Here is a 14277-nt window from a genome sequence, read left to right on the forward strand (position 1 = left end):
AATTGATGTTTATGAAAATATTTTTTTCAAATGTAGGCAAACTTGTGCACTAATTTAAAAAGCTGAAAAACTGCTAATATTTTCAACAAAGTTACCTAAAAATGGCTTTAACTAGAAAACGGTGAACTTTATCAAAATGTTGACCCCAAATTTCATACTTCCCCTGTAGATGAGCCTGCGCAGTCGTTTTTGTAAATTTTGGTAAGTCAGTGTTATCCGAAGTCTCATACAAACCTTCGGATAATCGAAACTTTGAATAATCGTGTCTGGTCTGTATAGTAAAACTTTTTTTTTAAATGATAATGATGTCGTTTTCGTCAAACTTTCGTTGTACTGGTTTTTTCTTCAAAATGCATTTTCGACCTTTTGTTTTACATTCTTCGTAAATAAAAGTTTTACTGTGTCTTTTTCGTTTGAGTATCGGTACATGTGCACAGAGGTTAGATTTTCGTTTATTCGTCTCATTGTTGTTGTGGCACTTTCCTTTATTTTTTTTTATATTGTTGTCTGGCGAAAAAAATGGTCATTGTTTGTAAATCTAAATACAGTCCTGACTCGATTATCCGAAGTGAAATTGTTCCGAGGCATTCGGATAATCGAGTTTGAACTGTATTGTTATTGTTTCAATACAGATTTCAATTTCAAGTGCAAAAGTAGCAAACTAATGTAAATGTACCAAACTTGATTAGTAAAACTCAAAACAACTTTGTTTTCCTGTTCGTGTTTGATCCTTTTACGTTGGGTTACTCTTCATAATTTTTCTTTAAAATACAATTTCAAACAATAGAACATGATGGATCGAACAACCAAGGCACGCCGAATACAGGAAAGATTACGCGAGTTGGAAACCGAACGAGAAAGCCTGGTTGACGAATTAATTGAGCTATTAGAAAGTCTTCCACCCAAAATTCCGCAAGAATCACCACCAGCAGAAATTCCGCACGAATCGCCACCAGCAGAAATTCCACACGAATCGCCACGAGCCAATATTCCGGACGAATCGCCACCAGCCGAAATTCCTTCCGAATCATCATCAGTGGAAATTCCGTCCGAACTGCCAGCAGTCAACGTCGAAAAACAGTAAAATGAGTAACTCAGAGGACGATGTCGAAATCACTTGTAAAATCAAGAAATTAACGAATCGTTGTCCTCCTCTTTTTCTTCCTCCTTTTCTTCCTCTGACGACGACGGGGACGCAGATGATGACGGCGACAACAATGTTGGCGATGGGTCATCCCGGTCCGAGGCGAGCGATAGTGTAGTGGAAGATGCAGACGACGACAAAGTTGAAGATGCGATAGACGATAACGACGGGACTGTTTTGCAGGAGGCTGCGAAAGCGGCAGGCAGCTTCAGTTTCAGCATTAAGAAAGGAAAGACTGTTCAATGCGATGTTTGTTATTAAGTTTTCGAAAATAACAAGAAGTTAATTGCGCATAGGACGACATGTTGCAACATTCGATTCTATTGCAACTTTGAAAACTTCGATCATTTTCCAATAGATCGAATCGACTGCACCATGAAGTTCGAGTGCATAAAGCACGAAAAATGTTTAATGTAAAGTACGTCAAGCCTAAGAAAGAGCCGAATATCAGCTGGCTGGTAAGAAACGGAAATCTTTCTCTTTTGCAAAACCGGAACCAAGGCGCCGACGGACGTGAACCGTGCAATGCCGAATACAGGAAAGATCGAGAAAGCCTCGTTGACGATCTAGTTGCGCTATTAGCAAGTCTTCCAGCCGAAATTCCTTCCGAATCGTCATCAGTGGAAATTCCGTCGGAACTGTCAGCAGTCGCATCTCCGTCAACGTCGAAAAAAAAAGGTACTCAGAGGACGACGGTGAAGTCACTAGTAAAATCAAGAAATTAACCATTACATTGAAAACGTTAAACATCAACTAATCGTTGTCCTCCTCCTCTTCCTCTGACGACGACGACGACGCAGATGACGACGACGACGAGAACAATGTTGGCGATGGGTCATCTCGGTCCGAGGCGAGCGAGAGTGGAGTGGAATATGCAGCCGACGACAAATATGAAGATGCGGTGGACGATAACAACGGGACTGTTTTGCAGGAGGAGGTAAATTTCTAGTTGTTGCTCCTAGTTTTTATTCGCTTTAATTTTGCTTTTATTTTTCATCGTTTTACAGAACAACTCACAGCCGATGCTGCCGCTCGGTGGTGAATCTGCCGGAACGGTTCAGCGGCCGAAAACGGCCGACGACGACGGCAACGGCATAGGTGAACGTGGCGATGCAGACGACGGCAAAGATGAAGATGCGGTGGACGATAACAACAGGATTGTTTTGCAGGAGGAGGTAAATTTCTAGTTGTTGCTCCTAGTTTTTATTCGCTTTAATTTTCATCGTTTTACAGAACAACACACAGCCGATGCTGCTGCTCGGTGGTGAATCTGCCGGAACGGTTCAGCGGCCGAAAACGGCCGACGGCGACGGCATAGGTGAACGTGGCTGTAGCTATCTTGAAGAGCTCTTGTAGAACTCCTGGGAAAAAATGTTACTTGGGGAAATACGTATCTGTCAAGATATTAAAAGGAACAACTCGTCTCTTTGTATTCACAGTAATGCATTCTGCTTAAACGCTCAACCAAACCACAATTGCAGGAGTAGGTAAATTTCCAGTTGATGCTCCTAGTTTTTATTCGCTTTAATTTTGCTCACAGCCGATGCTGCTGCTCGGTGGTGAATCCGCCGGATCGGTTCAGCGGCCGACGACGACGACTACAATGTTGGCGATGAGTCATCTCGGTCCGAGGCGAGCGAGAGTGGAGTGGAAGATAAAGACGACGACGATGGTGATGCGTCGGTCGATAGCGACTGGATTGATTTGCAGGAGGATGCGAAAGCGGCAGGCACAAGCTTCAGTTTCAACATTAAAAAAGAAAAGACTGTTCAATGTGAAGTTTGTTACATAGTTTTTGAAAATAACAATTAGCTGTACATAGGACGAAATGTTGATAAATTCGATTCTATTGCAACTTTGAAAACTGCGATCGATCATTTTCCAATAGATCCAATCGTTTTTTTTTTTGTATTATGTAAAATTTAACGAAAACAAAAATTTAGGCGAACAAAAAAATATTGTTTTTTAAACATTTGTACCCGCCTAAAAATTGTAAAGTAAAAATAGAAACTCAAATATAAAATAATTCGGTAATTCGGTAATTTCGGAATACACTTTTCCGGCAGCAGCTGAAGATTCATGCAGTCCCACGTCGCATGTTCGGGTGTAGACCTACGGAAGACCTTGCCGCGAGGATAGGTGAGTAAGACTATACGAGCCACCTACGGCATAATTCCTCGGGCTCCCCAGGTCAACCATAAGCTACCCCAGGTTCCCCGTGCAGGACACATTGGGGGTAGAAAGCGGATAGAATAAGCAAAAGATCAAAGCAGGCCACGAAGCATACTTTTAAAGTGGTTTGTATCTGCAAAGGAATTTGTATTAACAAAAGGATCAAACATAAAAAGGTGATACTAATTAATACTTCCCTGCGACCTTGGAGGTCTCTCGGTTGGACATCTAGCCGTGAACACCAAGCTAGAAACTCAAATATAAAATAATTATCGCAAAATTAAAAAAAAAAATCTATAATTCAATCTCAGCATAAATAAAAATAACTTAAGCTCAATACAAACAATTTAATTTGTAAACAACAAAAGGTCTAAACTTTAATTGAAAATTAAATGAAAACAACCAAGAGTGGCACGCTACCAACATAAATAAAATAATTAGTTTTGCTAAAACAGTAAAGCATCATATTTTTTCGGATTGGTTTGTAGACAAAGAAATACATTGCCATTTAAATTATCTACAAGTTTTATTTTTTATTCTCTTCACTTGCTGAGTTTTCGTTTAAATTATATATTTAAAAAACAAAAGAATGAAAAAAAGATCTTTCGATAATACAATTTCGAACATGTGTGTCTCTGTGTGTGTATTTTTACTTCATTTTGTGTTGTTGTGTTTTCTGCCTTACACGCTAAATTAAATTACAAATTCATCTGGATTTCAGTTTTCTTTATTTTTCTTCGCGTATTTTTTGTTTTTGTTTTTTTTTGTATTTCTCTTTTTTCATATAAATAATTTATCTAAAAAACACTTTAAATAAAGTCTCTGCCTTTTTTTATCTCTTGTTTTCATTTTGCTCCACACATTATTTTTTCGAAACGTTGTATTTTTTCCTCTCTCTCGCACAAACATTCACAATTTCTAGTCTTTCTTTTCAATTGCGTGTTTCTGAGTGTGGGTGCGCGCGGCGACGCGTTGTTGGCGGAACGTAAGAACATACATACATTCTATATTTACAGGGGGAAATTTACACGACTGCTCCGCCAAACCCCTACTCGCACACGCCCACACACACTTTACGACCTTAAATATTGACCAACTTGCTTCCAGAGACCGGTTAGAAGCTGGCTTCTCTTTTAAATGTGATTCCCGTATCCGTTTATTTTTACCTTTTTTTGTTTGTTTTAAACTGAATGCATCACACTACGGTTTTACGGGGGGTTTGCTTACGGACTAACGCTTACACTTAAAACGGGTTTTACATTGTTTTATGCTTATGTTTTTTGCTTTGCGAATTTATTTTACACACCCCATTTAATACACCGAATCTCTCGCATTCCGTTCTTCTCTCAATGCATTGTTCAATAAATTAAATATTTTCTCAATTTCAGTTGATTATTTTGACGTTCCTCTCTCTCTCTTTTCACAGTAATTAAATATTGTTTTTTCGATTATACCGGGTAAAACTCTCTTTCTCTCCACTGCCACACACGCCTAAACTCACTAATTTTAAGTCCCTTTTCTTGCTTGGTATTGGTTGACTCGCAAAAAAAATTTTTTTTGCTCCTTCTTTTTCCGTGTAAAGTGTAAAAATTGTCGTTCATTTACTGCTTCGTTTGTTCCATTTTTCCGCAAAAAAAATCCCTTCACAAGTACGTAACTACCTTTTCACGATCTGTTTTCTATCCGTTCAAGACTTTTCGATTTGAGAACTTGTTGAAGGAAACAATGGTGGTGGTTGTTGTGGTGGGCCCTAACATCTAAGACTGGTGTGATTGTTATGATGTGGTCAATTCTCTAGATTTTCGCAAATTTTTAATTGGATGAAACTTTGTCGATACAACCGCAATGTCAATTGAAGCCATTTTGCATCATTAGTTTCTCTGTATAATTCTCCGTACAAACTAACAAACTTCATAAATCTAAAAGAGATTTATGATAAAAGGGGTTTCAGGTCAAATCCTTTGAAATGTAGAACTGGTTTAATAATTCGGATTTTTCTTCCAAAATTTCAGAAAATTTAGCAAGAGTAGAAAAAAAAAACAAAAAAATCAAGCCACCTTTATAAATTTAATCTAAAAACTATCGTAAAATGCTAAAAGAGAATTAGTCTATGAAAAACAAACTGGCACTTTTTGACAGTTTGCTGGCATTTGTTTGCAGAAACGTCATCCTGCATATATTTTGCTTTGTTTGCAAGTTTGGAAAACTGTCAAACACGAAAAAGTGCGATTATGTTTTGTTTATTTGGCATAGACTAATACGTCTTTTATGCTAAAAGCAAAAATGTATAATAAATTCCATAAAAAAGCTAAAAAAAAAACATTATTGAGATGCGGTATCAAAAACCATTAACTACACCAAAAATGCCCGAAATCATATGTCCCTAAATGTAAACATCCATAATGGCCACAGTCTCATTTTGTGATAAATGTTTGTTAAAATATAAATTAAAAAAAATCAAATTCATAATCTAAAATTATTTTGAAAAAATAAAGAAAATTGTACATAGAAAAATTAAAACAAAGAAAAAAATCACTTATATCAATTTTGAAAATACTTGAATTATTAAATCAAAAACTATTTATTAAAAAAGTTTATATCTGAAGTTTTTTTGAAGGTCCAACAAACAAAATTTTATTTTATTTTTTGCTGACTCTAGCGGCTTCAAATACATTCAAAAAGCAACAAAAAAAGTTTATTGGAACTTAAAAAAATCTAGAAACATTAAAAAAAACCTTAGCTATTAAAATTTAAATCAACAAAATTTAAAAAAAATGGTTTTGAACGTATAATAAAAAAAGATATTGGAAAATCTATTCCGTACGAAATCTCCAATGCCTGAAATGATTTATGTCTAAATTTTATAGTTTCAGGAAATTCCAAAAACCTAAAATTTAAAATTATAAAATTAAAAAAAAAACTTTGAAAGAAAAAGTTTAAAAAGTTGAAATATAAAACATCTACGAAACAGATTTTTTTTAGATTGAAAAAATCAAAAAAAAATTAAACTAAATATCAAAACATAATTTTTTTTAAATCGTGACCACAAAATTGCACCATATTTCGATCGTAATTTTTGTGTCTCTGTTAAAATGTTGGAGCGTGTCGAAAGTTTTCGATCGAAAATTATCGATCAATACGAAAATTGTCAATCTTTAAATTTGTTACATAAAATTTGAACCGTAATCAACAAATTCTGAAAATATATTTTTTTATTGGAAGATCTATAAATTTAGATCCACAAACAAAAAAAAATCTATTTTTGATCAAAAAAGTTTAGTTTCTATTTTTTTTGTTAATTTCCAAATTTTAAACGATAAAACCGTAATTATCTACTCAAGAAACAGATTTCCGACCATTTTTGTACCCTTTTTGAAAAAAAAATATTGCAAATACGCTTCTTCCAGAGAAATTTGCGCCAATTTGCGAAACTCTAGCGAACTCCCCATTTGTGTATGTGTGTTTGTGAGTGGGGAAAAGTTGTGTGTCTAAAATCTACGATTATGCAGTTACTTTCGAGCAGCTGGGTTTTTTTGGGGCGATTCCTTTGGGGACAAATGCTACAAGAGTGAGTGAGTGAGTGTGGAAAAGGTTGGGGTTTGTTTTTGAAACATGTTTTAACACCTGGATCGGCATTTCCTGACCTCCCCTCACCTTCTTGGGGGATTGAAACTCACTACGGTACGAGAGGAGAGAGGGGGAGGTCGGGACCCGATTCCATACTTATAAATGTGCATTCACAGTGGCTTTGTTTTTTTTTTGTTTTGTATCTGGTTCAACGTTTTCTTTTCGGTTGATTGATTTCATAAATTTGTGTTCCTTTTACTTTTTGTAGAGGATCGAAAACAGTGATATTTATTTTGTCTCTCTGTACAATTAAGTTTGTTTGTTTTGTTTTGCATTCAGTTTGTGGCGCAAAGAATTGTTTGAGTTTTGGTGAATATATTAGACTTCCTCTGGTTTGTTGCTTACCTTATTTCTGGTTGATTCCATCTCTCGCTCTCCCCTTAGTCATAATCCATATCACTGGCGTCGCTTTCCTCCTCTTCGGAACTGGACAATTTTCGGCGCTTTTTCCGGGCGGATCCCCGTCCCGCCTGGGACGACGATTTTCGCGCCGACGAGCCCGAGTTTGCCGTACTGCTAGACCGTCCTCCGCCCGTGGACCGTGGCGTTCGACTGACGTTGTTCACGTGGTGGTGCGTCGTACTTCCGGGCGCGTTGTTGCTGTGGCTGTTGCTACTTCCAGTGGCAGGAGTTGTGCTGTTGGTGTCACCACCGGCCGGCGGAGGTTGCTTGACCGGTGTTGTCGTTGTGGAGTTGGGTTCCGAGCCGGCGCCGCCCTTTGGCGGTAGCTTATCGTCCTCGTCCAGCAGGTCGGGATCGTCCGGATCGAGCCGCAGCATTAGTTGTTTGAACTGGAAGATAAATTATCGCAAATTAGCACAAAAATCAATCAAATTGGTCTAAAAAAACTCACATCCAAGTATCGCTGCACCAGCTCGACCCGATCCTCCTGCGACTGGACGCCCTCCGATGTTCGGTTCTCGCGAAGCAGCGTGATCGTGGCCTTCGGATCGAACAGCGAGTTCGACCGCCGCTGCATCGCCTTGTCGTAGATCTTGCCCGCTTCCGACGGTGAGTATCGGGATATTTTGCTGAAATTTTACCATATTATTAATATTTAGTTTTATGTAAATACAGTTTGCAGCAAACAAATATTTAGGAATGTTTTCAAACCCGAACTTGTTTTCTTTAAATCTACCGAATTCGTTAAATCGTGGAAGAAAAATTCCCACTGGAAACTAGAACTTGCCACCGAGCTGAGTCTAGGGAGTAGTCTGTATAACTTGAGGCTGAGTCTACCCCAGAAAGGTTTTTCAAGATGGCAACACCCAAAAGTATAAGTCGAGCGTGAAGTGCGCCAATTGCCAGGAGAACCATACGGCTTATTTTCGCAGTTACTCTGCAAACAACTAAAAACAATAAGAATGTTTTGTCCAGTTCCCCAGCAATACTGTGGTTAAACATTTTTCACACATTAACAGTTTGTACGCTTCGCTCCCTCTAAAATTGCGTGACCATTTTGATTTAACATATTGCGAATCGAAACAATACCAGTTATGTCGCATAATCCCAAATTACTTCTCCCACGATCACGAACAAGGCAAGTAGTCAAATATATTTCTTCCACCAGGACTTCAATTTCAGACAGTTCTTCATCCTTGACTTGACGGATAACATCGTCTATGGACCATTCTGACCATTTTTTTTTATTATTTGAACCGAAACAATACCATCTATGTCGCATAAACAAGACAGGTAATTAAAAGATGATTAAAAGTTTTCAGCACTTAAATGATTATTATTATTATTATGTTTTATTCACAACGAAATTACAAAAAAAAAAAAACAAATGAAGTTTAAAGTTTATTTGTTATTTCTATTGTTAAAGAATTATTAAAGTTTCTATGCTACATGCCTACGGCTCAATTTTTAAGAGGGAAGGTGAAATAAACTTGGGAAAATATTTACAACCGCCTGACATTAATAAAAGAGGAACTCGCATAAATGATGAGCATTTATACACCTTTAACAAAAAATTACACATTTTTTTCCGACAATATCATGTTAGGAGATAATGTAAAATTTTACCTTAAAAAGTGTGTAGATTTACATATAATTTTTATGTGTAGCTCCTCCTCATCAAAAAAAGGAAAATTAAGTAATTTCGAAATGCAACCGTCCGGTATCAACTAGGATGTTTTTGAAATAAATGAAAACTTCATCTGCCGGGAACCGTGGTGTAGGGGTAAGCGTGATTGCCTCTCACCCAGTCGGCCTGGGTTCGATCCCAGACGGTCACGGTGACATTTTTCGAGACGAGATTTGTCTAATCACGTCGGACGGGAAGTAAATGTTGGCCCCGGACTAACCTAAAAAGGTTAGGTCGTTAGCTCAGTCCAGGTACAGGAGTCGTCTCCCTGGGTCCTGTCTCGGTGGAGTCGCTGGTAGGCAGTTGGACTAACAATCCAAAGGTCGTCAGTTCGAATCCCGGGGTGGATGGAAGCTACGGTGTAAAAAGAGGTTTGCAATTGCCTCAAACAATCAAGCCTCGAACACCTAGTTTCGAGTAGGAATCTCGCAATCGAGAACGCCAAGGCAATGCTGTAGAGCGAATAACTTGACTTGACTTGAAAACTTCATCTCACTCAAGTTAATTTCCACAGCTGAAAAAAAAAACTTAAGCTCCAAAAATTTTAAAAATAAAAAAAATAGAAACTAAAGATTTCAAAAATTTAAAACTCAAAGCATCAAAAAAAAATTCAAAATTGCAAAAATTGCATAATATTCCAAAATTTTTAAGTTAAAAAAAATCAAAGATCCGAAAATATTAATTTCCAAAATCAAAAATCTTAAAAAAAAATCTGAATTCGGAAATTGACAAATCAGATATATAAATTTCAAAGTTTTAAATTTTATTTTAATAACTTAAAAATATCAGAATTTTAACATTAAAAATAGAATTTCCAAACATATTTTTTAATGATTTAAAAATTTCAAGTATTCAAATTTCCACATTCCAAAATCTCATATTTTTAGATGAAGATGTCTAAATTTTAGAATTTCAAAATTTCAGATTTTTTTTATTTTTAAGGTTATAGACGATTTCTTTATTTTGTAAATTATTGGATTTTTAAAATTTCAAGCTATTTATTTTTAATAAAATTAGCGTTTTCTAGTTTTTGAAGAAGATTAAAAAATGTTTAACTTTTTGAAAGTTGTTTGAATATTGTTCCTCCAAAGCTCGAAAATTAGCGGACTGTATATTCTTCGTTTCAAATTCGGCGGAAGAGATAAAACGCACGTCTTTCCGCTTCGTTTTCTGGTCAACAACTTGACGTTTAATGCAAACCAATACAAAAACATAGGTACACGCAAAAACAGGAAACCAAGGCTTGTTACACAAAAGGTGTTAACACAAATCTCGTCGAACAAATATTTTTTTCAGTTTTGTTTTTTTTTATATTTATGAAAATTATAAAATCAAGATCAAATTGAAACCGAAAAGATTTTAGAAATTCTGTTTTCATTTACTTTATGATATTGTGAGTTTTTTAAAAGTTTGTAGAGATTTATTTTTTTGTAAAATTCTTTTTTTTAAGAATTGTTTTGAATTTGTTTTTAAACTATGAAATTTTTGAAACTTGATTTTTTTTCTTCAGTTTTTATGATTGCTGTTACTAACATTGATCATAATTTCTTGATCCACGATCGAGATAGTAAAATTTCGATCGTAATTTCTGGATGGTACATTGAAATTTTACTAACGAGAAATTTCAATCGTGAATCGTGAAATTCTCGGGTTAGTTTTCAAAAGGTCGTAAGCGCCAGTTGTTCAAAATTTAGTTTTTGGCACGGTTGCACTCTTCTAACACACTACTAACGATCCACTCGAGCAGAATTTCCAAAAAAAATAATTTAAACAAAAATATCGCCCACATATAAAACGTCGAATGTGCTTTTCATATGGAGAAGTCACATACGTCCTTGGTGATGAAAGGTCGTAAGTACTGGTAATTTCTAAAATGTACTTACGCTCATAGGAAAAAAACGTAAGTTCAATAATAATTGCTTAATTATTGTGGGCCCATGAGTTTTTACGAAAAAAGATGAATATTTGTTATCTCGTTAAATACATTGCGCTGATTATATGACCTAAAGGATGCGCGAAGAATATTTTCCAATTTGCCAGCCAGCAAAACGAAGTTTCAGTCGTTTATTCCGGCAGAGACGGCTAGCTTCCCCCAAAATCATCATTTTGTGTGGCAGCCGGAATCAACACAAAATCAAGATGCAGAATCTGTTCAGGAACGAGCGATAATGACCGCATCCATCTTATCACGCATAAACGCCCTCTGAAAACTCCAGGAACCCCGAGCTCTTCAAGGTCCCATGGACCACTGAAGGAAAGATAAACAAATCAGTGGTAATTCGTCATTTTGTTCGTGCTCTCAGCTGGCGTATGAGCCAACGCGAGAGAGAGAGAATAAAATCTGTCAGTTGGACTTTTCTCCTCTGCGATGTTTTCTCTCAAACTCCTCCAAAAACACAAAACATCGACTGCTCTCTTTGCGGGGGGTGTTGAAACGATGTTTAAAATTAGAATGTTTGATTTAAATGTGTTTTAATCACAAAATAAATAAATTTTGCCAATGGTCGTATTGTCATTCTTACTCAAAAAAAGTCCCAAGTACAGGGACGTATGAAACAATTTGCTCATGTAAAAGGTCGAATCAACCTGGTGTGATAAAACAAGGCTAAAACACACATAAATAGCTAATTTTTTTTATACACTTGATATGGCTACCATAGCTTATAGTCAAAGCAATGATTTTGACTAAAAATATGCCTTTGAAACCCTCTTACATATTAATAAGAATTAAAATAATGGTCAAAAACTTGTTCATCGTTTTTCTCCACTTGAGGGGTTTGGCTTTTAGGACGTTTTGAAAACTAACCCGAGAATTAAATGCAAATTGCACGGAATTTTACATAAATTTATACGGAAACATTCATTTCCATATATTTGACAGTAACGTGTTGCGGTTTTTTTTGTACTGTTTTAGGCAAAATTACACAAAAATAACACTGAAAAAAACCAACATAGCAAAATCAAATGTTTTTCCACGTGAGCTACTCCAAAACCCAACACGATAACTTCACATGCTTTTCCTTTGACTCTCACATGCTTTTCATTTCAAATGAATGTGAAATTCAATTAGCTCCAGCTGATCATTGGCACACAAACATTCAATCTTTTTTGGCATGGTGTTCACGAGAGATTCAAATGAATTTCACCTTGATTTGCCCCAATCGGCTTGTCCTTTGGTTTTGAAGTGTAAGTCACGTGAGATTCAAATGAATTTCATTTTGATTTGCTCCAATCGACTTGTCCTCTGATGTCCAAGTGAAATTCACGTTAGTTTCAAATGCTATCGATGACGAAAATTAATTCTAAAGCAAGATGGCAACTTTCATAAAGTCAGAGCTAGAGCTCTCGCTCCTAATTTCAATTTCTACTCGAAAAAAGTGGTTTTTAATGTATAAAGTATTGCTGGATTATTTTTAATAAGATGGTAAGAAATTTCTAATGAATTCTTTACAATATTTGATACTAGAACATTTCTAAAATTTCTACAGGAAAACACAGATAGGATAACAACCGGCGAAACTTTCCTAGACCCCCGTCCAGGCTTGTTCCGGTGCGTGAAAGTGTGAGAGATCCGGTGTGTGGCATAGAAGTAAACTTTCGCTGATCGTCCAAAATGTGCATTTTTTTAAAGTGTGAATCGCTCTCTAAAAAGTGAAGTTTTTGAATAGCACCTAAACACCCAAGCTCGAGAAAAGGGGGGAATTTTCATACAAATTCCCCCCTTTTAAAAGACAGTCATGCAAAAGTGTTTGTTAAGTGTTGTTTAAGTTACATAAATAAAGGCAAAAATCAAAAAGATATTGAACGTATTTTTATTTTACAATCACAAATATAGAATAGACAAAAATAATCTTCACTTGAAAATGAAAAGAAAATCATTTGATTTTAATGTGCAATCCATTTCTTTCTCATAAATATTTCATGCGATAATCATGTGGGATGACACGTGAGGTTAACGTGTTTTGCATTTGAATTTATAACGTCCCGCGACGACAAATTTCTAAGTGATTTTCTCATGACATTCACATGTAAAGTCGTTTGGGGCAGATTCACGTGTGAAACATGTGATATTGCTATGTGACTTTCTTTCAGTGAAGGTAAATTTACACTTTTTATATTTTACTTTGCTGCTGTGCAGAAATGTGTAATGCCGGCTGATAAAAACAAACAAACTCACCAGTCCGTGATACCATACGTCTCTTTCAGGTGCTGCTTGAGTATTAACAGGAGCATGCAACCCTGCGCCGACGTGATGCATGTCTGCAGCTCGGTCGTGTCCTCCGGCAACCGGTTCAGTATCGCCTCCTGGTCGTCATCGTCGTCGTCCTCCAGCGGGTTGGGGGCTAAAATTAACACAATTTTTAATTTATCTGTGCTTCATCAATGTTATGAGTTTTCCTACCCTGCTCGGGATTGTTCTCCGCGCCAGGCGGAGGCTTCAGTCCTTCCCGGAACGTGGCCAGCAGGTTGGTGCCGGCCACCGAAATCAGTACATCAATATGATGGATAATGTAGAGCGGTTCGTCCTGCACGGCGTACGGAAAGTAGGCCAGGTTGTCCGCCAGGTAGAGCATCTGCTGGAGCGCGATCTTGCCGTCGTCGAACTGCTTCGTGATGGACTGGACGAGGGCGCGCCGCTGGGGCTTGGTGTTGCGCAGCAGCGTGTACAGGAAGCCGTTGAGCGCGGTGGGTGGCTCGGCGGGGTCGCGAATCCTGTCAAAAGTCACGAGGAAGTGGTTAAAAATTGGATTTGCGTTAAAGGGAAGAAGTGGTCTTACCTGTAACCTCTTACTATACTGCTGGCGTCTCGCTTCTGTAGCAAGACTTGCAGCTCGAACGAGTACTGCATGCCGGCGTGAGATTTCATATTTACAAAACCGGGATAATGCTTGTCGATCTCCTGGAGATGACGATCCGCACTATGTGCGACCTGCAAAACAGAGCGAATTTGATCAAGAGAGTTCTAGACAGCTCAGAGTCGAGTCAACGTACCTCCTTTTCCGGGTCCGTACTTAAACATATTAGATAAGGAACTATTTGTACTGGATGCACCAGACCCTGTCGCAGCACAATCTCCACCACGCGCATCGCCCACATCCGCACGCCCGTGTCCCGGTGCAGAAAACTCCGCAGTATCTCCTTCAGGTAGATCTGGATCACCCTGCTGGCCATGCCGGACGACACGTCGCCCATCTCCTTCAGATCCTCCGTCTTAGACTGCTTCTCCCCTGTGGAATTGAACATT

At 37.4% G+C, this 14277-nt stretch overlaps 2 protein-coding genes across 2 annotated transcripts in view; one reads left to right on the top strand and one right to left on the bottom strand.

Moving 5' to 3' along the window:
* Positions 1–1548: 1548 nt before the first annotated feature.
* On the top strand, positions 1549–4767 carry LOC128093145 (uncharacterized). Its single transcript, XM_052708970.1, has 4 exons — positions 1549–1822; positions 1945–2081; positions 2152–2319; positions 2378–4767. Exons 1-4 carry the CDS (start codon positions 1549–1551, stop codon positions 2498–2500), a joined length of 702 nt encoding a protein of 233 aa, XP_052564930.1. The 3' UTR covers positions 2501–4767.
* Positions 4768–7149: 2382 nt separating this feature from the next.
* LOC120432469 (nipped-B protein) overlaps positions 7150–14277 on the bottom strand; it is a 36006-nt gene continuing 28878 nt past the window's right edge. The window contains exons 12-17 of the mRNA XM_039597698.2: positions 14025–14260; positions 13811–13962; positions 13435–13745; positions 13210–13375; positions 7797–7974; positions 7150–7734 (exon numbers count right to left, since the gene is read on the bottom strand). Of these exons, the coding sequence (XP_039453632.1) occupies positions 7324–7734; positions 7797–7974; positions 13210–13375; positions 13435–13745; positions 13811–13962; positions 14025–14260 (1454 nt within the window). The 3' untranslated portion in view covers positions 7150–7323. The remainder of the gene's footprint in view (positions 7735–7796; positions 7975–13209; positions 13376–13434; positions 13746–13810; positions 13963–14024; positions 14261–14277) is intronic.

This window comes from Culex pipiens, chromosome 2 (genome assembly GCF_016801865.2).
Source record: "Culex pipiens pallens isolate TS chromosome 2, TS_CPP_V2, whole genome shotgun sequence".
In the NCBI taxonomy this organism is placed as follows: Eukaryota; Metazoa; Arthropoda; class Insecta; order Diptera; family Culicidae; genus Culex; species Culex pipiens.

What these genes read in the sequence shown, in the direction of transcription:
- LOC128093145 (XM_052708970.1), top strand. Translation starts at nt 1,549, where the DNA reads ATGTTTAATGTAAAGTACGTCAAGCCTAAGAAAGAGCCGAATATCAGC. An exon ending in GGACTGTTTTGCAGGAGGAG is followed by an intron (nt 2,082 to 2,151) that starts GTAAATTTCTAG and finishes ATCGTTTTACAG; the next exon opens with AACAACTCACAGCCGATGCT. An exon ending in GGATTGTTTTGCAGGAGGAG is followed by an intron (nt 2,320 to 2,377) that starts GTAAATTTCTAG and finishes ATCGTTTTACAG; the next exon opens with AACAACACACAGCCGATGCT.